Raw genomic sequence first — 27037 nt, 5'->3', positions numbered from 1 at the left:
TTACTTTGTGCCTATTCTCAGGTAATTAATGAAAAACACATCCATTCTTACTATTCTTACTAGGCTATTTTCCTAATATTCCTTTCCTTTATTACATATGACCTTCTTCATGTTATTATTAAGATCTATACTCCAAAAGTGAATGGAAAAAAGAAACTTTGTCCATGGAAGGATACCAAAGGATTAGTAAGGGTTATGAAATCTTAGAAAAAGGACTTCTAACTTAGGAGCATTTTTCATTTAGAATTTCTCAAAATGTGGCAAGCAGTTGTGAGTCCATTTGTTTATTATATTTTGACTCAGATTATCTTTCTATTTCCTGTATTTAGGTCAGTTGTTTCAGATAGTCAATAACTCACAGTCATCTAATTCCTCTGTCTTTTGACTTTTTTTGATCTTTTTTGTTGTGTTATTGAGTATTTCATTATATTTCCTCAATAATTTTTCAGAGTATCTACAGTTTTGCTAGGTTTTCTAGTTCCTGTTCAAGGCTATCCATTCTATTCCTTTTCTCTACTTCCAATTCCTTTTTTAGGCCTACTAACGATTCTCATAGTCTTAGTGGACATTTTCCATTTTATTAACAGTTATTACAAAAATTCTACTCTCATACTCTCTTTTAGAGTTTTATCCTAGAATTCTTTTATTTCATAGTAGTTCTTGATTGTATTAGAATTTTCCTTGGTTTGGTCACATGCTCAATCACACTATTCCCCCACCCCACCCCCCACCCCGAATCTCTTTGGTTATCTTTTTAACCCCTTGACTTTTCCTGATGAAAATGGAGGTTTCTGGGTGCAGATTTGCCACCAATAGTTGCTGGTGGAAAGTGACTACTGTTAGTTTTGAATGCTCGTCGTTGACGTTTATTTTTGGCTCCACAATTGCTGAAGTCACTTCTCTCATTCTAAACTGAGGGACTAGGATGGTACATAAGGATCAGACAATGTGGTGGATCCTATTTTAGCTGGTGAGAATTCCTGATCTTTCTACCAAAATTGAAAATTTCTTTTGAATCTCACCAATTCCAAGAAGTATGAAAGCTTACCTTTTTTTCTCTTTTTAATTTGTATTGTGGAGACCCTTTATCTTATTCATTCATACAGGAGCCATGTGGGCTCCTCTAGTACCAGATATAGATATCTAAATACACAAAATGCTAATGCAAGTTCATGTTAGGTGCAAGCAACCAAATTCTCTATCATAGATTAGAAAGGAGTTAATGCCAAGGGATACTGTTGTTGTCTTTTAAATTTCAAGAAAAATTCCTCTGTAGGTTAAATCTGGTGTTCCTGTCTGATAGAGTCTAGAAGAAGAGGAAATCTTAGAAACTGATCTAAAAATAACTAATATTTACAAGAGAAAAGGAGGGAAGAATGAATGAAAGAGAAAGGAAAGGAGAGACAAGAAGGAAGAACTGGGAAAACTGGGAAAGACAAATAAAGGAAGAAAGAGAGGGAGAAAAAGAAAGGAAGGAAGGAAGAAAGAGGAAGGAATAAAGAGAGATAGAGGAAGGGAGAGATTAAATAAGAAAGGACACAAGAAAAAAAGAGCTGTACCTCTTTTAAAATAGTTCTAAATTTGAGAGACCATAAAGTTTGTTCACAAAAAGGCAAAAAGATACAAAAGCATGTTTTTTTTCTGTCCTGTCAGTAAAATAGCTCTATATTCAATAGTTCTAGGAAATTCTAATCTTATCATTATTCAATAATAGAAATGAAAAGGACCTTCAAGGTCATTTAGTCCAACCTCCAAAACAGTGGGAAACACCTCTAATAGTTTCCTTGACAGATGGCCATCCAGGTTCTTCTTAAATGCACCTAATGAATAAGAACTCAATCCTGGGACAGCCTATTCCACTGTTAGAACAGTTTTGTTTTGTTTGATTGCATTTTGGAGAACAAAATAACAGTAATCAGTTAGAAGGAGAAATCAAAAGGTGCAGACGTCATTCTCAGAGAGACTCTGGACAAAATTGAAGATTCAGTAGGGGTTGGCTGCTCAAGATAGCTAGCATTAACAAGAAGACAGCTCTTGGTTCAACTGCAGCCAGAATGTTTGACTGCAGGAGGTTATCATTTGACTGAGGTTCTCTACTGAGTAATTAGTCACAATATCTCTAAGTCAGAGGTGTTTTGCTTCAGAATCACCTCAATTGAAACCATTTTGATGCCCTTGGAATCTAACAAGCTGGGCCTAATCAGAGGGCATCTGGAGACTACAAGTCTAGACCAGGAGATGTTCATCAACAATATCTCTTGTGCTGGGAGAAATTCATTTTGAATCCCCCAATTAGCACAAAAACATTCATGTTAAAAAATTCTGTCTGTAGTCTTCTAAACTTGGAAATGAAAAAAAAAGATTGGAAAATTGAAGGAATTGTCCAATAAACAGGTGGATAAGCTGTAAGTGTAGCATTTATTTCTCCCCAGACATTTATTGGTAGAAACTGAAAGTCCTAAACTGGGGAGGGTGCAGTGGAATGAATGATGGGTTTAAGAATGTAAGCTCTAATTCTAACTAAACTACACCTTCATTTTTGACCTTGTGCAAAACACTTTTCTACTCTGATTTCAGACTCCTCAAATATAAAATGAGGGAATTTAATTGGATGGTTTCTGAAATTTTAAATCTCTGACTTAGTGAGATCTAAGAGGTGAATTTAGCTCATCGTGGCCTAATCATCAGATTTAGCTCCAGTTCATGAACAAACCCTCAGTCTTTGATCAGACATCAAAAAGAGCCCTGGAGACTACCTTGGTCATTGCTATGGATTCATTCCTGACCTCTTGGTCAGAGACCTCAAATATAACCATACATCCAGTGTCTTCTATAACCTATATGCTACCTACCTTTCCAGTCTTATTTCATGTTATTCCCTTTCATGAACTTGTCATTTCAGGTAAGTTGACCTGCTAAGCTGTTTCCAGTATAAAATGTGCTTCTATACCTTTGCAAAGATGATTGATTCGTCCCCATTTCCCCTTCTTAGAATACCTAGCTTCTTTCATAGAACAGCTCTAGTGGCTTCCCTTACATGATGCTTTTACTGTCTTCCTAGATTTTACTCATCTCTCATTCTTGCTGTTTTATTATTTTGTGTACACTTGCATGTAATTAGATACATATTATAACCTGGAGGATATAAGAACTTTGAAGACAGTATTGCTTTGCACAGCATCTTGTATGTAAACATAACTAAGCAAATGTGTCAAATTAAATTGAATTATCCTAGGAGTTTCTATGGGCTAAAAAGAAATGATATATTTCTGTCCTTGTTTCTACCATATTCTAGGTTAATGCTAAATTGATTGTACTCTGTAAAAAAAGGCACAAAAAACTACCCCAAGTATGAAGTATTGGAATATGCTGCCTCTTGTTAGTGAGCAGTGAAGCTGTATGGTTTGGAAATTCCTCAGGATAAAGTGCAACTTGGTTCTTTCAAGGCATTTCCAAGCACCAGGGCTCTTTGATTTTATCTACTATAAATCCCTGAATGCTTTGTCCACTAAACAGTTGCCCAATTAAAGGGGAGCAGTCTTCTATTTTCTTTCCCTCCCCAACTGGCCCAAAGAAACACCTGCTTACCTGCATCCCAATGATGGCATAAATGAAGAAAAGCATGGCAATCAATAGACAGACATAGGGGAGGGCCTGTAATAAAAAGAGAGATTATGGTTATTAATTTGAGAGGTGGTATTTTTCACTATCACATCCTAAAGCAGCTGTTTGTCCCTCATTCCTTGCTTCCTTAAAAGGTCAAAGACCCTGTCTTCCCTGAACCTTCTCAGTTGTGTGGCTTCATATATGTTTTAGAATTCAGATCATCACACAGAAGGAAAAGGGTTATGTGCCAAGCTGCCCACAATTCTAATTGGCCAACTCATAGGAAAGACCTCCCTTACCCATACCTCCCTGAGCAATGAGGTAATAAGAGTGCTTATTACATATGGGCATTTACATTCCACTTTCTATTACTCTATCCCCCCACTATTGTTATACAAATCTCAGTCCAAACATCTGGCTATGGCTTCCAATTTTTTTTTCTGGGACTCTTTCCAAAGGGTAACTTTTTAGTGAGAACTGCAAGCAAAATGAAACAGTGATTGTATTTGCAAGTCAGATTTCATAATGTTCTTTTATCCTTCAACAATTTCAAGCCTGCACTGGTTTTTGCATTATTCTCAGGTCTAAAATTCCTGAAGTTCACTTTTGTCACTATTCCAAAACTATTTCCTAAAAAAAAATATTTACCATCAGCCACCCATCAAACACTGCTACAAATTTATGGCATTGAATTCTATGTAGTGCAAAATGATGCAGTGCCTCTGAATGGAGTTTTTTCCCATCCAAGAGTAAGCCAGTTGTAACAACAATATTTATATAGCTCTTTAAGGTTGACAAAGTACTTCACAAGTATTATTGCCTTTGAGACTCACAACTATCCTAGAAAGAAGGTACTGTTATTTATCTTACAGATTTATTTTGCAGATTTAAAGAATGGCATAAATGAATTACACAGCTAGCAAGAGCAAATATCTGAGGTTGGTTTTGAACTCAATTCCCTAAATTTAAGTTAAATAGTTTTTTCATTACTGGGGGAGATAAATAGTCTTCAACTGGAAGGTGAGAAAGAGAAGTGAGGCAATGACATTCATGAGTGACTAGTCTGAGAATGGGGAGGTAAGGAAACTGAATGGGGGAAGTCATGTTATTGTTGAATTATTTTTCAGTCATGTCTGGCTCTTCATTGCCCTATTTGGGATTTTTTTGGTAAAGATACTAGAGTGTTTTGCCATCCTTCTCCAACTCATTTTACAGAGGAAGAAATGAAGTCAATGGGACTAAAGTGACTTGCCCATGTCATACAGTTAGTATCTGAGGACAGATTTGAACTTAGGGAGATGAATGTTCTTGACTCCAGACCAGGCAATCTATCTATTGTTTGACCTAGCTGCCTGCACACATGTAAGTACAGAGCACTGAATAATTAATCTCTACCAGTGAGGAGAGTTTTATGCAATTGTACCCTTCTAGTTACATACCTATTAGGTAAGATGACCATCTAAATATCCAAAGATATCTATACAATCACTCTCTTTTACCTTTCACCTTTATCCCAACTTTTCTATTCTCTAGTTTGAACCTCTCTAGTTCCTTCAACCAATCCTTGTCTGACATGATTTAAATGGCTTATTCATTCTGGCAAACTTCCTCTAAAACATTACATCTAAAATTATGTACGATGACTTCAAGTGGGATCTGAATAGGACAGAGTACAGCATTACTGCAAAAAAAGGAATATGATGTTCAATATCCTATATGGATGCTAGCACATCCAATGTCCAGTAAAATCAGAGAGATCTTCCAGTTATAATGACCATAGAGAGGCTAAGTCTAAATGGATTGACTCAAGTGACCTTGCTAAAACTCAAGAGATGAAGCTTGTTGAAATCTGTCACAGGAAATAAAAACCATAAATAGTATAAAAAGGCAGCTTCAGATGCCTGTTGTTAAAATGTATGCAACTGCCTCGTTGTCATTAAGAATTATCTAAATGAGCTCAGCATTAGTCTTTTCTCTCCCTTCCTCAACAAGAGTGGTCAGACTGACACATCAGAGTGATTGCGTTTTATTTATTTCCGGTATGAAAGTATACTTCACCAGAGGTGACTTGACCTATAGTATAAGGTATAGTCATAAGTAACAATAAAAGGGTTTTTTGCTAAATTTATATAACACTTTCGACAAATATTCTATTCCATCATCCTCAAAGTACAAATAAAAAATCACTAAAGAACAGGCAAGGGGGGTGGCTAAGTGGCAGATGTGGATAGAACACCAGCCCTAGAGTCAGGAGTGCTTGGGTTCAAATCCGGCCTCTGACACTTAATAATTACCTAGCTGTGTGGCCTTGGCAAGCCACTTAACCCCATTGCCTTGCAAAAACCTAAAAAAACAAAAACAAAAAAAAACAGGAAGGTAAAATCCAAAGATGTCAATGGATCTTTTTTTTTGCCCTGCTACTTCTTAAGGCACAGTTTTCATGTCCAATTTGAAGAGAAAGAAAACCAGTTTCTTACCTTAAAAGACTGAACAAAAGTCCATAGCAAAATGCGGATGGTATAACCCTGCCGAAGGAGCTTGATTAGCCGGGCTGCTCGGAAGAGCTTTAGAAAACTCATATTGAAGCTAGTGGTGTTCACCAGCTGGTGGAGAAAGATGGAAATAATCACAGACATGCTGATCATTTAGAAATTATTACGTGCCAGTATTCACAGCATTGGACTAATCCTAGTACCAAACATCATTTCTATATCCGTTCTCAAAACCCTACCTCTAGTTATCATGGGGGCAAAGTGGAATGACTACAACCTTCCCTATCTCTGAATCATAATCATAGTGATGGTGTCATTTTAATGTCTCCGAGTCCCAGTTTTCTTATCTATAGATAAGAAAGAATGAAAACATCCATTCTATTTACTACATGGGACTGTTAAAAGGTTTAAATGAAGTAACATAAATTCAAAAGGCTTTTAAAAATTTAAATCACAATGTAATGAAACTGTTACTCATTCTTATTCTCATATTTTATGAAGCATCAAGAGAAATAGTCCCAAGATATCAGTATCCTGCTATTGTTTCTTTTATGCTTCGAGAGTGGTAGACAATTGTGTAGGTGAACAAAATGATTGCTTTTTATAACTTGAAGGTGTTGGGTTGTGTCATCATCTCTGTAGATTCACAGAAAGCATATATAGAACAAGTGGAGTAGCAGGACAACAGAGATATATGCGTCATTCTCTTCCCACTTGCCTTTAATCTCCTCTGCTAATATGGATATTTTGCAAGTTTTTCACTCCACATAGATAATAGGTTATGGGTATTCATTATAGCAGCATCTATTAAAATGATGTTTTAAAATTTTATTGGTCAGTGTGATATCAGGACTATTGTGAATGCAGTTTTGCCTGACAGTTTTCCATTTTTTTTTTTTTGCTGAATCCTCAAAGATATTTATGAGTTTTTATTTGTATGGGGATTTATGTTAGTTTAGGAAGGATGGCTAGTGAATAATATAGCTAGTATATTGTATATAGTACACAGTGTATATAATATAGCTATATAACAGTATATAGTAGTTTATAATATAGCTAGTATATTAGTATAATTCTTGCCACTTGATTGTATTTTTTTAGGCATCTTAGAAGTGCTAAATTGAAGACTTGGATTCAAATTTGACCTAAAACACTTACTAGCTGTGTGATCATTGCTAAGTCATTTAACCTTGTGTGCCTCATTTTGTTCATCTATAAAATGAGTTAGAGAAGGAAATGACAAAGCACTCCAGTGTCTTTGCCAAGAAAACTCCAAAAGGGATCACAAAAAGTTAGGTACAATTAAAAATACATAAATAACAACAATATTTTTGCAACCTGTAATAATAGTTGAATAATTTGCATGATTTCCTTTAAAAATCAACATTAATCAATAATTATTGGTCCTTAGAGATAATCTTTCATAATTTTTGATAGCAATGAGCTCATCTTGCATTCTCATAAATCATGGCTATTTTTAAAAAATCCACATGATACTTTCATTTCTTTGTGCTAAGTTTTGTGGTAAGTATATTGTTGGTTGCATTCATATGGATACTGCCCACTCAGGGTACTTTTACTTCATTCTTGAACCTTTACCATATCATAGACTCCTTCTGAAAGTAAATAAATATGAGTTACATTTGATAAGTACAGTACAGCAGCAAGTATCTATTAACAGCTTTTTTATTGTTTTATGAAGTGAGATCTATTTGATAGATACCTCTGTAAGTTATTATCATGTGGTATGAATTCATAATCAGTCATCTCCTATTTTGATAAGGAAATTTTAATCTTTCTATGGCTGCTGTTCAATGATGAATCTATTTTGTTGATAATGAATGAATTTTTGTTTGCTATTTTCTAAATCCAGTGTTGTCCATTTTGGTATTGCAAGAGTATTTGTTAAACCTGGAATTATGAAGTAGTTCATTGCTTTAGATAAATTCTTTTCATTGAATTTTCATTCCAGGATACTGTTAAGTCTTAATATATACAACCTTAATGTCTTCCTTAATGACTGTAGACATAATATATCTTGTCTGGAGAAGACCAAAGCATTTCTAAGTATAGCTTCCATGCATTAATTTTATTTGACCGTCAAGTTTTTTCTTAGTATGCATCAATAATTGCATCCATATTGCATACAAACAACATTTTGACATCATTAGAGAAAGTCACCATGAGATGATGCTTTTACATATATTTTCACTGGAGCCATATAATCTGATATCATATATGCACATCAAGAAAGTAATACAATGTTTTATCATAATAAATAACTTTGTATTCACTAGTTCTTGTCTCTCTAACAGATCACATACTTCTTGAGGACCTGGATACTCACCTTGCTATCTGTCAGAATAATTTCTGTGATGCTGCCGATGACTGTGATAAAATCAAAGATGTTCCAGGTATCTCGGAAGTAATTCTGCCAGAGAACCAAGATCAAGGAAATAGATAAAAGAAGAGAGGGAAAGTCCTTTGGTTATCTTGCTTCAGATATGCCATCTGAGTATGCTATTTAATACCATCAAGCATTAAATAATATTAATTGACATAAAAAGTCACACTTTTTCTTATATTTTATTATTTTCAAACAGAGTCCTCATTTCTCCTTCACTGCTTGAAAAATTTGCCATTTTACAATGAAGCTATTTTTGGTAGATACAAAATGGTTTATATTGATTTTGTATTGGAAATGGGATTTGTGATCATAATGTTCCATGAAAAATCCCATAACCTGAGTTCAAAGTGACTTCAGAAGCAGAATTCAAGAGGAATCCCCTTGACAAAAGAGGCAAGAAATGGCCACTGAACCTCATCTTTAAGTTTTTCAATAATGACTAATCCTCTACCTCTGGAAGCAGTCCAGTTTACTTTTGCAGGGCTCTATTTAAGTTCTCCTTATGTCAAGCTGAAATTTGATTTTCTGCAAATTCTGTTCATTTTCCCTAGAGTTGCCCTGTTAAGCAAAGAGAAATCTAATCCTTCTTGTGACATAGTGAGGTTCACAAGAAAGGTACTTGAACCACTTTTTGCATGGCAAGGGACCTACCTACCTACCTTGGATAAATAAGGGGTGATTGGACTTAGTGTTTAAGTAGGTTTTTATTTTATTAACGAAAAGTTGATGCTGAATTCAAATCTTTTTTCAGATACTACCAAGTCTCTGAGACTTTTTCATTAATAGGGGTACTATATACTAGGTTTTCATTTTTAAGAAATGTAACCTATACAGTGAAACTTTGGGGACAAAATATATTCCTATTTCTTCATTATCTAGAGCAAGGGTTTTCAACCTTTTTTGTGTGTGTCCTAGATATCTTTGCTAGTCTGGTAAAACAAGCCCATGAACCCTTTCCTCAAAATCATGTTTTACAATATGTAAAATAAAATACATAAGATAAATTTTAAAATAAAGGTTATTAAAAATAAGGATGCAATCCCCCCCAAAATTTATGAGTTCCTTGAAATCTGTCTTACCTATAGAACTCTTGTGGGCAACTGACCTCCAAACTGTTTTGGATTGCATGTGCCTATCAGTTAACAAAAAATTGAAAATGACCCTATATTTGTATATCTATTTATAAATTTTGTTCATCTACTATTGGGCTAATCTATACTGCATGTTATCAAACACAAAAAGGAAATATATAAAAAAATTTTTTTAAATTTAGCTGCTTTTATTTTATTAAAAGTACTAAACCCGATCTTCTAGTGAAAGCAATGTTATTAAATAGGCTTCATCATTTTATTTTAATTTAATTTTTAAAGTTTATTTTCAATTCCAAATTCTTCCCTTCCCTCAAGTCTTTCTTCCTCCCAGTGAGAAGGCAAGCAATGTGATAGCCATTGTAAATGTGAAGTAATACAAAACATTTTCCCATATTATCCATGTTTATGGTTCATATTTTTTAAATGTTGATATAACACTGATGCAGCAGTGCAAAGGTATGGCACTCAGTTTAGTTTATTTCAAAATTTAGTTTTAATGGCTGTAATAGTTGAAAGAAAGCTACATTATGAAGATTAAAGCCAGATGGAAGAAGCATATCATTGGTTCCTCTTGTTAATTCATGATATTCATTTTCAATCCCATTCACCATTTATATAATGGTTTTGGTTGAAATTCAAGTAGTAAATTCCATCTTTCCTTATGTCAAACAGTTGCTCTTGCAAACAAGTCAGAAAACATCACATTTCTACTTTTTTAACAAATGGGTTAAAATACCATCAAAACTCATTTGGAAGATGTTTAAATAGGTTAGAAAATTCTGTTTTCAAGTTTTTAAAAATGTGCAAATAAGAGTTTTTATGGGTGACACAAAGTATATAATTTTGGTTAACCAAATCACATCTGTTCAAAATGCTCTCAACACTAAAGGAGTTTCTTTTAAAAAGCAGTTATTTTCTCACTCATAATTTTTTAAAGACAATTGTATAAAACTATATACTTAATTTCCCTTCACAGTGACAACACATGAATAAATTAGCATGCCCAATCATTTCACTTAAAAAAATTCTGCATATGTTTCTGAATGATAGGGCAGGTTTGCAAATAACCATTGTTTGATAATAATTATTAAATTAAATTGATAAATTTCAATGCTAAAAATTTATTCTTCACTCCAAAAAATGAAACTTTATTAAGTGAATTTTTTACTCAGTGGATCCTAAAACCTCTTCAAACCTACCATTCTTTATTTCTTCTTCCCTTTCTCAGTTAAACTCCATTTCCCCTTCTTTGTTTTGTTGATAAGAATTTTTCTCTTCACCTTAAAGCACTCAGTTGAATGAAAAGCAAAATCTTTGCAACAAATACACGTAATCAAACAAATCCCCATTTTGCACATGTTCAAAAATATGTCTCACCCTGCAATTTGTTATCTACCTATAGTATTACCATTTCTTTTTTTTTCTTACATTTTATGACCTCTAATAGTCTGGTTTCTGTCTTCATGATTAAACCAAAACAGCTTACTCAGTGCCTATTACCTACTAAAGAATGGCTTGCCAGGTACCAGATATTCCAGTACTCATTCTTCTTTACTTTTCTGTAGCATTTGACACCATCAATCATGTTTCTTCTCCTTTTTGGATTTTTATGACACTATTCATTCTCTTGAAGACATTTCTCCTTTGTCTCCTTTGCAGTATTCATGTATACCCATTAACTATAGGACTACTTTAAGATGACCTCTATCCTCTTATCTTTTTTCTTCCTATTTTGTTACTTGATGACCTCATCAGACCATAAGTTTAAGTAACATCACTCTGCAATTTATATACTTAACTCTTTCTTGAGGTTCATTGGCACAACTCTAAATGCCTCCTGGAGATTTCATATTAGACATCCCATACGCATCTCAAACCCAACACATGGTGGGAAATTTCCACAGTGGAGCCTATATGGCTGCTATGGATTCCCAGATGGCAGTTATAACTGCTTTCCAAGCTAAAGCTTGGGGAAGAAGATGAGAAGTTAGGAACAGTATGGCAGCAAAAAAAAAAAAAAGGATGGAGAAGAGGAGTGTTAGGTGACAGTTGTGTTTGATAACCCTCCTTATAATTGATAATCGTGGCATAAAATAGGATAGGTCTTGGCAGCTTGACACAGTATTAAAAAAAACCCAGTTCTGGAGGCAGAAGATTTGGGTTAGAATACTATCTCTGACACATTGAAATTCCCTAACTGTTCTTCCTGACTCTAACATCTCACTTCTGCAATCATTCTTCCCCAGAAAGACTAAAATGACTTTCCTGAAGTACAGAGCTGACCTATGTCAGTTACTTTCTTATATAATCATTTCTAATGACTCCATATTGACTCTAGGATCTCATACAGGTTGCTTTTTGTCTGTTAAAACCATTCACAACTTCACAAAAACCATTTGCAAGCTACCTTTCCACTCGTATTATACAATATTCTCCTTCCCACACTCTGTCATATCATGGAGTTCCTTCATCATCTCTGGGTTTTTATACTGGCTATCCCCCTTGCTGAGAGTGCATTTAAATTTCACCTCTGTCTCTTAAAAGTGTGATGTTTCTTTCTAAAATCTCTTCAGAACTTATTTTTGATAAGAAGATTTTCTTGATACTCTTATCCTTTGATATCCTAAATTTTTTTAAAGTTTTTGCAAGGCAATGGGGTTAAGTGGCTTGCCCAAGGCCACACAGCTAGGTAATTATTAAGTGTCTGAGGCTGGATTTGAACACAGGTACTCCTGACTCCAGGGCCGGTGCTCTATCCACTGCGCCACCTAGCTGTGCGATATCCTAAATTTTTAAATAGACTTATTTATGTACATATTTTCTTCGATGATGGAATTGCAAGCTCCTTGAAGGGTCCCTTATCTTTGGGTCATCAGTACTTAGAACAAGGACCGACATGGAGTAAGCATGTAAGAAATGTTTATCACCTGATTGGTCAATAAGCTTCAAATAAGAGGCAGCACTTCAGCTGAGACTTAATAGAGCTATACTCTCCAGGAGGTGGAGGTGAGGAGGGAAAGCATTGCTGGTGTATGAGACAGTCTGTACTAAGACTCAGGAGGTGCACAGTAGAAGACTGTGCTTAGGCTAGATGTAGTAAGTAGGCCAATTTGGCTGGAACAATGAAAGGAAATAATGTGAAATCACTCTAGAAAGACAGGTTGGGGGCACACTACAAAAAGCTTTAAACATTAAAACTAAATAGTTTATATTTTATTCTAGAGTTCATATGGAACCACTGAAGTTGGCATCTTTTACCCAACCTTCACCTTGGCCTGATTGTTCACATTTGGGATAAGATGGGAACACAGGGGAACATAGATCTATAGGAAAGGAAACTCAGAGGTCATCTAGCCCAAATCCTTCATTTAACAGATCTGGAAACTAAGACCTAGAGTAGTTGAGAGGTTGAAATCTGTGGTAACAGACCTAGAATGTGAATTCAGCTTCTCCAACAAAAAATCTGGGATCTTTTTTTCATTGTATCTCACTAAATAGGAAATATAGATTGTGGCTTTGCTAGTAACCTATTGAGCAAATTATTTTACTACTCTTGGCTTCTTCCTGCTCATTTGTAAAATGAGGGAGCTGAACTCCTGGAAAGGATCACCAAGGTTTCAGTTTGATGAAATTCAGAAACATTGAAATGCTTTTTGATCAAGAATAAGAGGTTTAGGGGATGGGGGCAATGATGGGAACGGAAGGTAGGCCCAGGATGGGATCCAGGTCCTTAAGTGCATGTTCAGCATAATTCAGTGAGTAATTAGGGGCTTAAATCAAAGACACTATTAGAATTAATAATTATAATGAATTGAAAAAATTTTGCTGGTTGTGGGGCTAGGTCTTCTATCTCTTTAAGTTTAATACGGTAAGTCTGCATTGTAACATATCTTTGTTGGTAGGCTCTCTTGATCTCCTTTTCATTTTCCTAGTCTCAAAAACACTCACAAGCATCTAAGGGAGTCTAATGAACAACATCCTAACCAGCTGCGTGGGCAACACTCAATTCCCCACCCCAAATGATCAAATTAATGATTTTTTAAACAAAGAACCATTTGAGAAACCAAAGAAAATCATGACAATCATTTTGCAGAACAATTACCAAAACACAGTTCAGAGCCAAGTTGGAGCTACTAACAGCCAAACACGTATTAAGATAATGAATAATATTTTTCTTCTTACAGGGAAAGACACACACACACACACACATGTAATTTGAAATTGTAGTTCACACCCCCCAAGTAAGTGTGAAATGGCTGTCAAATGAGCTTGTCTGCATCCTAATGATCTCCCAACATTCTGGTCTTACTATACCTACTGCAAACCCTGATGCCAGTGAGAAGGAGAAGGAAAGCAGTTGTTATATGATAGATAGAGGATACTCAGGCCAAAGTGTAGACCTTGTGGATGCTTTGGAGAGCATTTGAATGGCAGAATAAGGTATTTTTAAAAATTGTAATAGTTGAAAATTTATCTTTCATAATATGACTAATATGGAAATTGGTAAACATGACTGTACATGTTCAACTTATATCAGATTGCTTACTGTCATTGGGATGGGGAGAAAAGGGAGGGTGGTAGAAAAATGTGGAACTCAAAAGCTTACAGAAAACTATTTTTGCATGCATTTGGAAAAAATAAAATTTTTAAATTTTAAAAATTTTTAAAAATAGTTAAGATATAAAAGGAGAAGCCATATAATAAGCATACTACCTTCCCACCTCCCCCCAAGCCACCTATGAGAAGAACTATACTTAAACTAATTGGGAAGAAGACTTGCCTTCTAATGACTTTGGGGGCCAAGTCAAAACAGTAATGGCCTTTAGTTGCTTTACATATGAAGAGGACTGAATTAGATCACCTTTGAGATTATTTTTAGTTTTAAAACATTACAACTTTACACATCTACTGATAAAGATTTTCAGATGGTGAGTTTCTAAATAAAAGTATAGTAAAATGAACATTTCTCACTTGGCTGGAAAAATCTTTTTTGTTTTTGTTCTTGTTTTGGCAAGGCAGAGGGATTAAGTAACTTGCCTGAGGTCACACAGCTAGGTAATTATTAAGTGTCTAAGGTCACATTTGAACTCAGGTCTTCCTGACTCTAGAGCCAGTGCTCTATCCATTGTGCCACCTAGCTGCCCCTTGGCTAGAAAAATCTGATGAAAATTTACAATTTGAAAGTAAAAAAGAGAAGGTCTCAATTCTGTTTATTGAATTCCCATTTCTCTCTGATTCCTTCTTCATATAAACCATTTAAGAGAAAAGTAATCGTCAGTGTTCTTTTGCTGTCAGTAAATAATTAGTATGGACTAGAAAGATGGTTGTTTTGTAGCAAAGACAGAACTGGGCATTTTACTCTCATGTTCAAATGATCTTATCCCTTGATACAATAATTTCAGAGCACTAAAACCAGTTTGTACATAGATGTGCATCTTTTAGAAAAAAGCACTAATATCCAAACCAAATATCAGTAATGTACCAGAGAACCCAAAAAGAGAAACTCTAATTCTGGGAATAGAATCCCTGAGACATACCAAAAAGCCGAAAGCGATGATCTTGAGGATGCATTCCAGGGAGAACACGATGGTGAAGGCTATATTCAGATACTTTAATGCCAGTTCATAGGTAAAGGGAGCAGAGTAGTACTGTTAGAAAGAGAGAGAGAGATACAGGAAGGGAGAAATAGGGAGAGAGAGTCAAGATAATAATGGAGAAAAGAATACTCCCTGTCAATCAAAATTGGTTGTGTCTCATCTCCATGGTGGGATACCTTTTTGCTTCTCTTGTTTAGCTCTTCATGTAAGACAATGCATCTTCTGAATCTGGGTATTTCTACTAACTGTTCCTCAAGCCTGGAATTCTCTCCCACATCCTCTCTGAATCATGGGTTCCCTGATTTCCTTTAAGTTTCAGCTAAATCCCTACCTTCTACCAGAAGTCTTTTCTGATTCCCATTTAAAGTTAGCATTTTCCTTTTGTTGAATATCTTCTATTTATCCTGTACACAATTGTGCTTGTAGTGGTTGTTTGCATTTTGTCTATCCTATTAAACTGTGAGCTCCTTGAGGACCGGGACTGTCTTTTGCCTTTCTTTGTGCTCCTATTATTTAACATAGCGCTTGTAACATGGAAGGTATTTATTTAACAAATGTTTGTTCACTGACTGAATGCTCCAGATCACAAGTATAGCTTGATTCCCACATCTTCTGCAAAGTCTCAGGAATTACCAACATTATTATCTGACTATTAGGGTTCTTCCAGAACAAACTGAAGTAAATATATTAGGAACCTAGAATTCTAATCTGAATATTAAATATGTCATTATCCAGAGGGAAAACTTGCAGTTCTAGCAACCTTCTTGTTTAATGAGATATATGTCATTAAATGGGAATTAGTTCTCCATTCCTAGTCACTCCTTAAAATTGTAGAGACTACACTTCATACTATCACCTATTCTTCTTCCTATTGGTTTTGTGAGTCTTCTATCCATTACTATATTCTCATTTTGAAGGTTGACTTAGTAGATTTCAAGAGACCCAGAGGTTAGCCAGGAATAAAAGGAATCCCATAAAAGGAAGCACACTTTTCCAATGTCTGGGACAGTTATCAAACAGTTATGTTACTGACAAGTCTGAGCCCTGTAGCTTCAATGTCTCTGGGTACTACCACCCTCTCACCTTCATCATCAGCACCACGGTGTTCAAGGCAATCATGGCCATGATGGTGTATTCGAAGGATGGGGACACCACAAAGTGCCACACACGATACTGAAAGGTATGACGGTTCTGGGGCATGTAACGGGTGAGTGGTTTGGCACTGATGGCAAAATCGATGCATGCCCTCTGGAAGAAAGCCAAAAGTCCATTAGTATGAACTCAAATTCCCTAATCTAGGCTCCTAAGCCTTGCTTTCATGGATTAGAGGAGGACAATTTTAATATATTTGTAGAAAAGACTAATATTAAGACAAAATCAGTAAGGGACCAATTAGATAAAACTACAAAATCAGTAAGGGACCAATTAGACAGAACTACAGGAAAGAAGTAATAAAGCACATATCACATATCATAATGAGGTGCTTAGCATTGAACAATTCCTGAAACTAATACATGCTAACTATGTGACCCTGAGTGATCAATACCTCTGCATCCCCATTTTCTCATCTGTAATGTGGAGGCTGTAATAGAACCTACATCAAAGCAGATGATGTATATAAAGCACTTTGCCTTAAAGCACTAAATAATATGAACTATTATTAGCAGCAGTATAATTACTTTCTGAATTATCCACTATCTTTAAACCTTTTGAAGTCTCATGAATTATGAACCATATCTACTGTTACTTACTCTAATCTATCATGGGATCATGGACAGATGATTCAGCTTTTTGCCTTAATGTTTCTAACTAACAAATTCTTCCCAAAGTCTGCTGACCACCTGGCCCATGTTACCTCATTCTTTTCCAGGCTGCACTCCTCCATCATCTTGTCCCCTTGTTCCTGGAAGGTAATGATGATGAGAGCAACAAAGATGTTGACAAAGAAGAAGGGGAAGACCACAAAGTATACCACATAAAAAATGGACATTTCCATGCGGTTACTGCGACTTGGACCCCGGTCTTCTTCAGTCACATCCACAGAATGCTGTAAAACTCTAGGGGGACACAGGGAATAGAGAGAGAGAAAATAGAGAGAAAAATATTTCTTTAATATTTTAAGGTTTATGAAATGCTTTCCTCACAATAACTATTGTCCCCATTTATGAAATAAGGAAATTGAAGCACATGGAAGACCCCTTGGTTAGTAAATGATGGGGTTAGGATCTGAACCTAGATATTCTGATTTCAGATGCACCACACTTTCCATGACTCCATGCTTGAACAATATCATGGCTTGAATGATAAAACCTTTGGTATGGAGATGGGTTTGATGTGCTATAAGCCTACCTACATTGCTATCTTTTCCTTTCTTAGTTTAGGTGTATTATATCAGTTTTGAATGCCCATAACTATGCTATATGCATGTCAATACAAATGCTATATACATACATATATACAAGTCAATACAAATGGCAAACTTCTTAATATTTTTTCATATTGTATTGAAATCTAGGGTAAGAGTATAAAGTTTTTGTTTAGTTCTGTAGTTTAACTTTGCAAGTGCAGCCTCCAAGAGTTTAATTATTTCCTTGTAAATGAGTAGGACTTGCTACCACCAGGCACATAATGGTAGCTTGGGAATGTCTACATGATCACCTATCAGTATGGCTAATTGAAAATAAGGAAACAGGTCTTCCTCATAAGAGTCAAGATGAGAGAAGGTTTCTTTAGCTTCAATGTTTTGTTTGCTATAATTTTGCTCCCTTAGTTCCATCCGTACAGTCATTTTGGCCCATAGTTCTGAGTCTAGCAAGTAGAAAGAACCCCTGCCCAGAGAGTGAATTGTTTGAGAAACTCCCATCTTTTCAGGGCAGTGGATAGAGCACTGGCCCTGGAGTCAGGAGCATTTGAGTTCAATCTGACACTGAAATACCTGTGTGACCTTGGTCAAGTCACTTAACTCCATAGCCTTGCAAAACAAACAAACACAAAAGTTCTTTACTCTCAAATCCTTCACTAATTGGCTAGAACATCATTTCTCAAATGCTTTTCTTACCTTATCATCCTTCTTTTCAATTTTTGCCTAAAGGGATTCTGTGTGATCACTTTTTTGTTCACTTAGCTCAATAAGAACCACTTATTATTTTCCCTTGAATAATGACAGAATCAATTCTGTCCAACGTGATTCATCTTTTCAAAGCAATCGTGTAGTCTCACTTTGAGTTCATTCACAAAAAGGCAGACTCCATTACTTACTGTGGCCAGCCCTCCCCTGTAGACACAGTGAAAAGGGTCAACAGAGCCCAGATGATGTTGTCATAGTGGAACTCATGGCGTTTCCATTCCCGACCCTTCACCTCCATTTTGTTTTTTTCATGATCCACATAGTTGCCTCTGCAAAGCAGGGAAAAAGCAAAAATAGATCTGCTCACCATATTTTATAAAGCAGAGAGGAAATATCTGCCATTCCTCCCGGCAGTGATATGCTGATGCTAGGGGGAACAATAATAATGAATATATAGAAAAAATTTTATATTTGTGACTTATAGTTCCATCTATTTTTTCCCCTTAGTAATAGAGATAGGCATCTATTTAAAGAAAAAAAAAGCAGGCACATGGAGGACTGTAGGATGGGAAAATATGAAAGAAGGAAGTAGGAGAATGGAGAGACTCAAGTACTCAACTATATTTAGCTATTTGGTAAAAGGTCTGATAGGAGAGCATAATGAAAGCCTAAAAGTTCTCTCTCCTCACTTCCTTCTCTTGGAGTCCCAATCTCCATTTTTGGCAAGGCTCAGGTCACATGCCGCCACCTACACGAAATACTTCTTGATTACCCCAATTGTTAATACAAACCACTTTGTATTTACTCTGCAAATATTTTGCTCTTGCTTCTTTGTGTTCCCCAAATTTTCTCCTAGTAGAGTGTAAGCTACTTGAGGGTGGGGGCCTATTTTCATTTTTATCTTTATACACTCAATGGTTGACACAATGACTTAAAAATGAAGGAGTACTTAACAGATTGTCCTGATGAATTGAACTGGATTGAATTGAGCCAATGACCACCTTAAAGTTTGAGGATTATTAATGTACTTCAAAAGGTGCAGATGTCCTTCATTATTTCCAGATCATCTAAAAGTAGACTACTTTGCATAGATACAGCTTGATATTATGCGTTGATAGATGTGACTTCTGAATGATGAATCAGGGTGATCAGTAATAAAATTGCTCTGTTGTTAGAAGCAGTAACTAGAAATTCCTAGGAAATCTTACCAGGGGAGGAGAAGAGGAGAATGCAACCATGGACCTTAGTCTGAACTAATTATTTAGTGTAAAAGAGAAGGAAATGGTCCCCCCACACACACATATATCCCAGGACAGACCATTCCCTTCTTTTAATGGAAGTGATTTTTGTGCTGAGTGGTGTATACATCAATTAAAAGAAAAATTGATTTTTCATCCAAGGTGATTTCTCCCTTATTTTTTATTCCTATCTAATTATGTTCCTGAGCAGAACAAAGAGAATTTTGCTTATATCTAGCTAAATAATTCTATACCTAACTGGTTAACTTTCTGGACCTGTTATGTGGGAATCATACCTATAGGTGACTCTTGGAATTTAAACTGAAGGTAATCCACAATCAAGGAAGGGATTGACTAAAGATATTCCCACTAAACCTTCCAGACACTGACTCTATCACCCAGAAACTAGACTTCTTTTCTTAAGAAGAAGGTAGGATTTCATAGCCATACATGCATTCTTTTTCTGTATCTTTGGAGCTGTCTGTGCAATAAAAGAATTTCCCCTTGAAGAGCTGGACTGCGATGACAGCAAAGATGAACATGAAGAGCTTGTAGACAATGAGTATGTTGAATACATTCTTCAGGGAGGTCACTACACAGTCAAAGACAGCCTATGGAGAGAAGCAAATATCAGGTGATATATACATACATACATAAATACATATATACATATATATATATATATATGTATATATGAGAGGTATTGGATAATTCAGATTTGTACCAAAGACTGACTTTTTTTCCCCCTGCATAACCATCAGTAACTACAGAAGGAGTTAATATGCATTGCAAAGTCTGTGAACTTTCATTTTTTTTTTGCTTTTAGATTCCCTGTCATTAACCAGAAGATAAAATAAAGCCCTCCTCATATATCTGCAACCTAGAGTGACCCAATGAAGAGAACCCTCTTTCCTAATCAAAAGGAGCCAAGGGGGCAAAAGATACCTTTGCTTGATAGAAATGAAAAGACTACTTGTTAGGAAAAGGAAACAGATCCTTTTCTATGTGGAAGGTAGACTAAAGCAATAAGATCAAAAAAGGCATATAAAAGATTCAAGGAGTTCAAAACTATTATATCCAAGTATGTTCCTTTGTGAAATTCTCTACAAAATTCTCTTTGTAGAGAATTATGTTTTGGTAATTGAAACCTAATTGTAGAAGGCTAGTGCTGAAAGAAACCTTAGAAATCATCTAGGCTAATGGCCTCATTTTACAGATGGGGAAGATGAGGCCCAGAGTTGTGAAATGAACATACATCAAATTTAGAATGTGAACATTGAAAGGTTATTTCCTTCTGGAAGATTCATTTGCTCTCCTTCTTTTACTCTTACCCACATCTATCTTTGGTCTCCTTCCTAGCTGCCTGTAAACATTCCTGGGTCTTTCCCATGCTTACTAATAATAATAATAGCAGCTAGTATTTATACATTATGTTAACTCATTCAGTCCTCACAACAACTTTTTGAGATAAGTTACTAATATGAATTAACTGAAGCTGAGAGAAGTTAAGTGACTTGTCTAGAATTATATAGCTAGAAAGTATATGAGGCAGCTAGGCGGTACATGGATAGCACCTTCCAGACTGGAAAGCAGAAAGAATCACTTTTATGAGTTCAGATCTGGCCTCAGACACTTATTAGCTGTGTGACCCTGGTCAAGTCACTTAACCCTATTTGTCTCAATATCTCACCAGGAAAAGGAGCTGGACAAGGAAGTGGTAAACCAGTACAATATTTTTACCCAGGAAATCTCAAATGGGGTCACAGAGTTAGACATGACTGAAATGACTCAACAGCAAGTGTAAGAGATAGGATTTGAATTCAGGCCTGATTCCAATTCTAGGACTTTATTCCTTATGCCTTTCTTCCTAGAAATAACATTGCACTTATTATAAATATATTTTATTTATATTTATATGTCTACATATTATTTCCATAGTTAATATAATAATGATAATAGAATAGAATTTATAATATGATATAATTTAATAATAAATTCCCATGCTTAAATATAAATAAAATATATTTAAAATAAGTGTATAAGGCAGCTAGGTGGTACAGTGGGTAGAGTACTAGCTTTGGAGCCAGGAGGATGGTAATTCAAATTTAGCCTCAGACACTTGCCTCTTATTAGCTGTGTTCTTGGACAAGTTACTTAACCCTGAAAGTCTCACATCCAGGGCCATCTTCAGTCATCCTGATTCATATCTAACCACTAGACCTAGATGGTTCTGGAGGAGAAAGTGAGATTGGTGACTTTGCACAGCCCCTACTCAAATTCAGTTCATGTGCTTGTCATGGTATCACCTCCCAGATGTCATGGTTTTTTTCAAGAATAAAGGAGAAACATCATCAAGCTGTTTTATTTTTGCCTTTGGTATTACCAGTGCCTAGCAGAGAATTCTTTTTTTTCACATAATGACCTCTTAACAAATGTCTGATTGCTCTAGTTCAATTAATTCTATAGGTGGGAAACTTTGGCCCAGATATCTAATGTGAACACTCAATGAAAAAAAAATGTTACCACTGAAAGATCATTTAGAGAAAATGCAGTTTAATCCTATCCTACAAATGAAGAAATTGAGAGGAAAAGAGTTGTCCAGGATCCCCAAAGTAATAATGATGTGTTTAGACTAGAATGCAGAAAATGGTTTCTTCTTTAGCTTTTTGCCTGAGAGTTTGACAGTAGGTCATCAATTCTTCTAGAATGAATATTATTTAATATTAAAGTCATACTTTTCCTTGAGCTACATAAAGCCTTACATCCACAGTTTGTCAAATTTGACTGGAGAGTTTGCCTCCCTGTTAGGTTCACTGTACTCTGGTTAGGGATAAAAATCAGTTCCAATGGATATCAATGGGCAGTCCTTATCCCTAACTTCATTTTGTGAGGATAAGATAAACAGATTATGCAAACATAACTTGTATTTAAGTCCATTCCCCCCTGAGACTGCAGTTCCTGTGCTCTTTACAAAAAAATTGTGAAGTATTACGAGGGAATTCAATGTATTTGATGCCATTTTTAGTTTCTTTTCTGGGTTTTTAGGTTTAGAGCACTGGTGAATCTAGCCCTGGGGTGACTTGTATCCTGTTCAGTTGTCTCTCCAATACTCTGGGTAAAGCATTACGAGATTAATTAGTTCAATACTCTGGGGAATGTGAGTGACACTTGTAGCCTCATAGAATCATCAAAACCACCCACATTGTACATTCAGTTTTATACCATTTCAGAGAGAGGATCTGTCTTAATCTGGTTTGATGGTTTAGACCCCAGTACAAGATAAAAAGGTAGGTTCTTGATCCATCTACACTATTCTTTCCTTATTCCTCTCAGAAAAGGACCACTTTATATTGAGGGAGAGAAAGAGAATCTGTTGCAAACTTCTGCTATTTCCTAATTTTCATATTTCAAATCCCAAACTCCCTCAGTTTGTCCTTTTATATTTCCCTCCTCAGAGAATAAGGTGGCCCTGCTTACCTGTATCAGCCCCTCTACTTGTAGCTTGTATCCCAGGATAAGGCGGCCCTTCTTCCAAGTGTCAACCCCTCTATTTGTGACTTATATACCATATCTTTCTATCTCCTCTAGGAACTTTTCCTTTTCATTATCTCTTCTTTCCAAAATTCTCAAATTCACTTAATTATTGGCTCCTTTCCCACTGCCTTCTAAAATATTCAAATCTCCTGCATCTTTAACCTTCCTTTGACTTTACCATTGCAATATTCCTCCTTCCTTTCATAGGCAACTTTTTATTGACTTATATTTAATTTATTTTCTCACTTTCTATTTATTTCTTAATCCCTTGCTGTCTGACTTCTCTTCCCACCATTCAACTGCAACTCCTCTCTGTCAGGGTCCAAATAATCTCTTAATTGACAAACCTAATAGTCTTTCCTCCAGTGGACATGGTAGGAGAAAGAGTCAACCTTCTCTCCATCATATGACCTCCCACCCATAGTGCCAAAATCTCTTTTCATTATCTTCCTTTTTGACTATAACTCAGTTCTTTCTTCTCCCCATGGTTCCTCCAAATTCTCACATCTAGAATCTCCGAATCTGTCTTGCAATTGTAAATAATCTCTCTTATAGAAAGTGCTTAGGGCATGAATCAGTCTCACATACTAGGTTTGATTGATTCTAAGAGGAATACAAACACTATTCATACACAATTGCTTGTCTTTTAAAAAAAAACAACTTAGATAACAATCTTTCCCATGCTCTTATCCTGAGCTTGGAAGCAGAAAGGCTTCTGTGAACTTTAAATGACTAGTATTTGTCCTTTCCATTGAGATTACTGCTTCTCACTCATAGGAAGGGAGGGATATATTCAATTTCTGTGTACTATCTCAATACCTTCATCTAATAAAAAGAAATACTTTGAATTTTGTTAGTCTGATTATGCCTTCATCTTCACTAATATTGACAGCACCAACCTGACTGTGATAGGAGCTAATAAGAGCATAGGAACCTTGTCCTGACTGGTCACTCACAGTCTCTGAGAAGTTCAGATAAAGCCCTACCCCAGATTATTGCAAGAAACATCTGAGAACCTATTTGATAGGTGGATAAGGGTAAAAGTGAAATAGCATAACTTATATAAGCCAGTGTACATCTGTCTTCCCACTAACTTTTTATGATGGAGCAGTTTTTACTAGTATCATTGACACAGGACTCACTAGTAAAATGCCAATCAAATCTAGATACTATTCACACATCAAAGTAAGATTATAAAAATGCAGGATTGAAAAAATGCCATCTTAGACTAGAATCAGGAAGTAAAAGACCTCAGACTAGAATTGGGAAGTGAAAGACCTCTTTTTAGATTTCACAGACTGGTTCCTTTTAGGAAGAGTTAAAAGTATCTAGGGTGCCACATAATAAATGGTGGCTACAATAGTAAAGGATACACCAAATGAGTCAGTGGCTCAAGAAATAAGATGAAATGTTACACTGAGACAGGAAACATGGGAAATTATACCTTGAGTTTGGGTAAGCGCTTGATGGTTTTCAGTGGCCTCAGAACTCGGAGCACACGCAGAGACTTAATGGTTTTGATATCCCGACCTTTATTGGTTCTGTGACAAAAGCATCCAAAACATAATCCTAATCAGGAAAAGAAGCTGAAAATTACTGTATCCATGGACATGCCAAAATAAGTGGGGAAAAGGAGAAAAGCTTAGTCATGTGGTCATAGTATATGGGATTCTTCAATCCTGAAGAGAAGACCTTAGAAAGAACATTCTCCACTCCATTCGCATAAAAATAAACACATACACATACTTACACACACACACTGAAAAGGGGAAAGGGCCTGAGACATTATCACAATATACATATATAATATACATACACACACACACACACACACACACATACAAAAGTTCAATGAAGCAATTTCACTTTAAAGTCTGATACTACTCATTGTTCTAAAAAGTACTTGGCTCTTGCTGGAATGAACCAATAGGTGTTGATGGTGATAATAGGGAAGATGAACATAAAGAATGAATTGAAAGCTAAAACTGAGAGCAACTGAGAGCATGAGATTGATCCTCTCATTCCTCCAAGGGACTTAGCTAGTTGTACTCTTCAGCTAAAGGTTTATGCCTCTGTAAAGCTCTTTAAGGTGAGAAAGAACGAAGTGAGGAGGGGACAGTAGGGGACAGGATACTTTCACTACACTAGCTCACATGTTCCAGAGTTAGCAGCTCATGCAGATTTCTCAGCAGGTTCTTGGATCAAACCACCAATTAAATCTGTATAGCTAAGTCTTCCCACAGAGATGGCTCTCAGTTCAGACATTGCTCTTACCAGTCTCACAGATCCAAATAATTAAAGTTGCACAACGTACAGTCCTGTTTGCCTTTATCTTTACCCAACAACTAATACTCTTGCATATCCAACTCCAGGGAAATGATTTTGCTTCTACTGGAGGAAATGCATTACCATTCCTTTTTATAAGTATAAAACCAATAAAACAAACTGTGCTTCTTTCTCCCCATTCATATTCCAGAAGAGATAAGCAAGAACTACATTCTATTCAAATTTACTATTAAGGATGTGAAATTAAAAAAAAAACAGCTCTATGAAAACTGAAATCTACCCTTCATTCTTCTAGGGTATAGGATGGCATGCTCTAGTATCTATTTTCATCAGGTTGGGTCAAAAGGAAATCACAATCAATCGTCTACCTAGGGTCACAAACAAGAAAGTGTTGTATAGTGTATAGAGCAGAGTCAATGACCTAATGAACAAAATCCAAGATTCTGCTCTCTTTGGTTACTACAATCTAAAACAGATTCAAAAAAGGGCAACTAGTTGTTCTAGAATCCCAAATAATCACTGGAAATATAATAGAACTCATTTCTCCAAACCAACTAGATATGATAAGCTGTCAGAAACTTAGGGAAATTTACAAAATCACTTTTGAATAATTGTTCATGCCATTTTCTATCAGTTCATACAATTCTTCCTATATTTCTCTGACTCATCAATTTCATCATATGTGAGAATTTGTTTTGTTTAATTCTTCATATGTGTTATAGGGGTATTTTTTTCTTTTTTCTTTTTCTTCTAAATTTGGAAAGGGAGAAAATAAATGCTTAATTGAAAATAAAATGAAAGTTTAAAACAGGAATAAAGTTCAAATACATTCATATAAAATTTTAATTTAAAGTTCAAGTAATCATTGAATAATGATTAGCTCTTATTCAATAAACTCCAATGATTCCTATTATCTCTAGGATCAAATATAAAATCTTAAGTTTAGTTTTTAAAGACCTTTATAACTTGGTCACTTTCTGCTGTTTTAGTCTTTTTATATTTTATGTACCTCCTGGAATCCTAGGATCCAGTCATATTAGTCTTCCTGCTTTTCCTCACACAGGTACTTTGTCATTCAGTCCAATTGTATCTGACTCTACATGACTCCATTCGAGGTTTTCCTGGTAGGACACTGGAATGGTTTTCCATTTCCTTCTCCAGTTCATTTTACATATGAGGAACTAAGGCAGATAGTACAACTATTAAGTGTCTGAGATGGGATTTGAATTCATGAAAATGAGTCTTTTTAACTCAAGGACCAATTCTCTATCTACTTCACAATTTATCTTTCCCATATAGGACACTGCATCTTCCAAATCCCCAAGCCTGGAATGTTTCTCTCCTCACCTCCACCTCTTGTCTTCATTCAGGACTCCGCTTAAACCAACTTTCTGCCTAACCCCTGGCCCCTCATTCTGTTAGTGCCTTCCTACTGGGACCTCCCATTTACCTTACATGAATCTTCTTTGTACATAATTGTTTGCCTTTTGTCTCCCTCATTAAAACTGTGCTTTTGTTTTTCTTTGCATTCTTTAGTGGTTGGCATACAATATGTCCTTAATAAATGCTTATTGATGGCAGCATTGAACCGATTTGACATGTATAACACACACACATATTCATGCATTCATATCCTATGTCCTCTATGTATTTATAAAATTATTCTCTTTGAAAATATTATTATACCTATTAAATACCTAATGTTATCATATCTATTAA

At 35.7% G+C, this 27037-nt stretch overlaps 1 protein-coding gene across 3 annotated transcripts in view; it reads right to left on the bottom strand.

Annotated features, from left to right (window-relative positions):
* Nucleotides 1-27037, bottom strand: part of CACNA1E (calcium voltage-gated channel subunit alpha1 E) — a 596540-nt gene that overhangs the window by 43608 nt on the left and 525895 nt on the right. For all 3 annotated transcript variants that reach the window (XM_074222185.1, XM_074222182.1, XM_074222184.1), the window contains 9 exons: nt 24477-24573; nt 19949-20109; nt 18452-18589; nt 17049-17250; nt 16277-16441; nt 15134-15244; nt 8446-8529; nt 6084-6209; nt 3589-3654 (listed from right to left, as the gene is read on the bottom strand). In XM_074222185.1, the coding sequence (XP_074078286.1) occupies nt 3589-3654; nt 6084-6209; nt 8446-8529; nt 15134-15244; nt 16277-16441; nt 17049-17250; nt 18452-18589; nt 19949-20109; nt 24477-24573 (1150 nt within the window). The remainder of the gene's footprint in view (nt 1-3588; nt 3655-6083; nt 6210-8445; nt 8530-15133; nt 15245-16276; nt 16442-17048; nt 17251-18451; nt 18590-19948; nt 20110-24476; nt 24574-27037) is intronic.

Source organism: Macrotis lagotis, chromosome 2 (genome assembly GCF_037893015.1).
Source record: "Macrotis lagotis isolate mMagLag1 chromosome 2, bilby.v1.9.chrom.fasta, whole genome shotgun sequence".
NCBI classification, from domain to species: Eukaryota; Metazoa; Chordata; class Mammalia; order Peramelemorphia; family Peramelidae; genus Macrotis; species Macrotis lagotis.
Note: the sequence above shows the minus strand (reverse complement) of the source record. Positions and strands in the feature narration are given on the sequence as shown.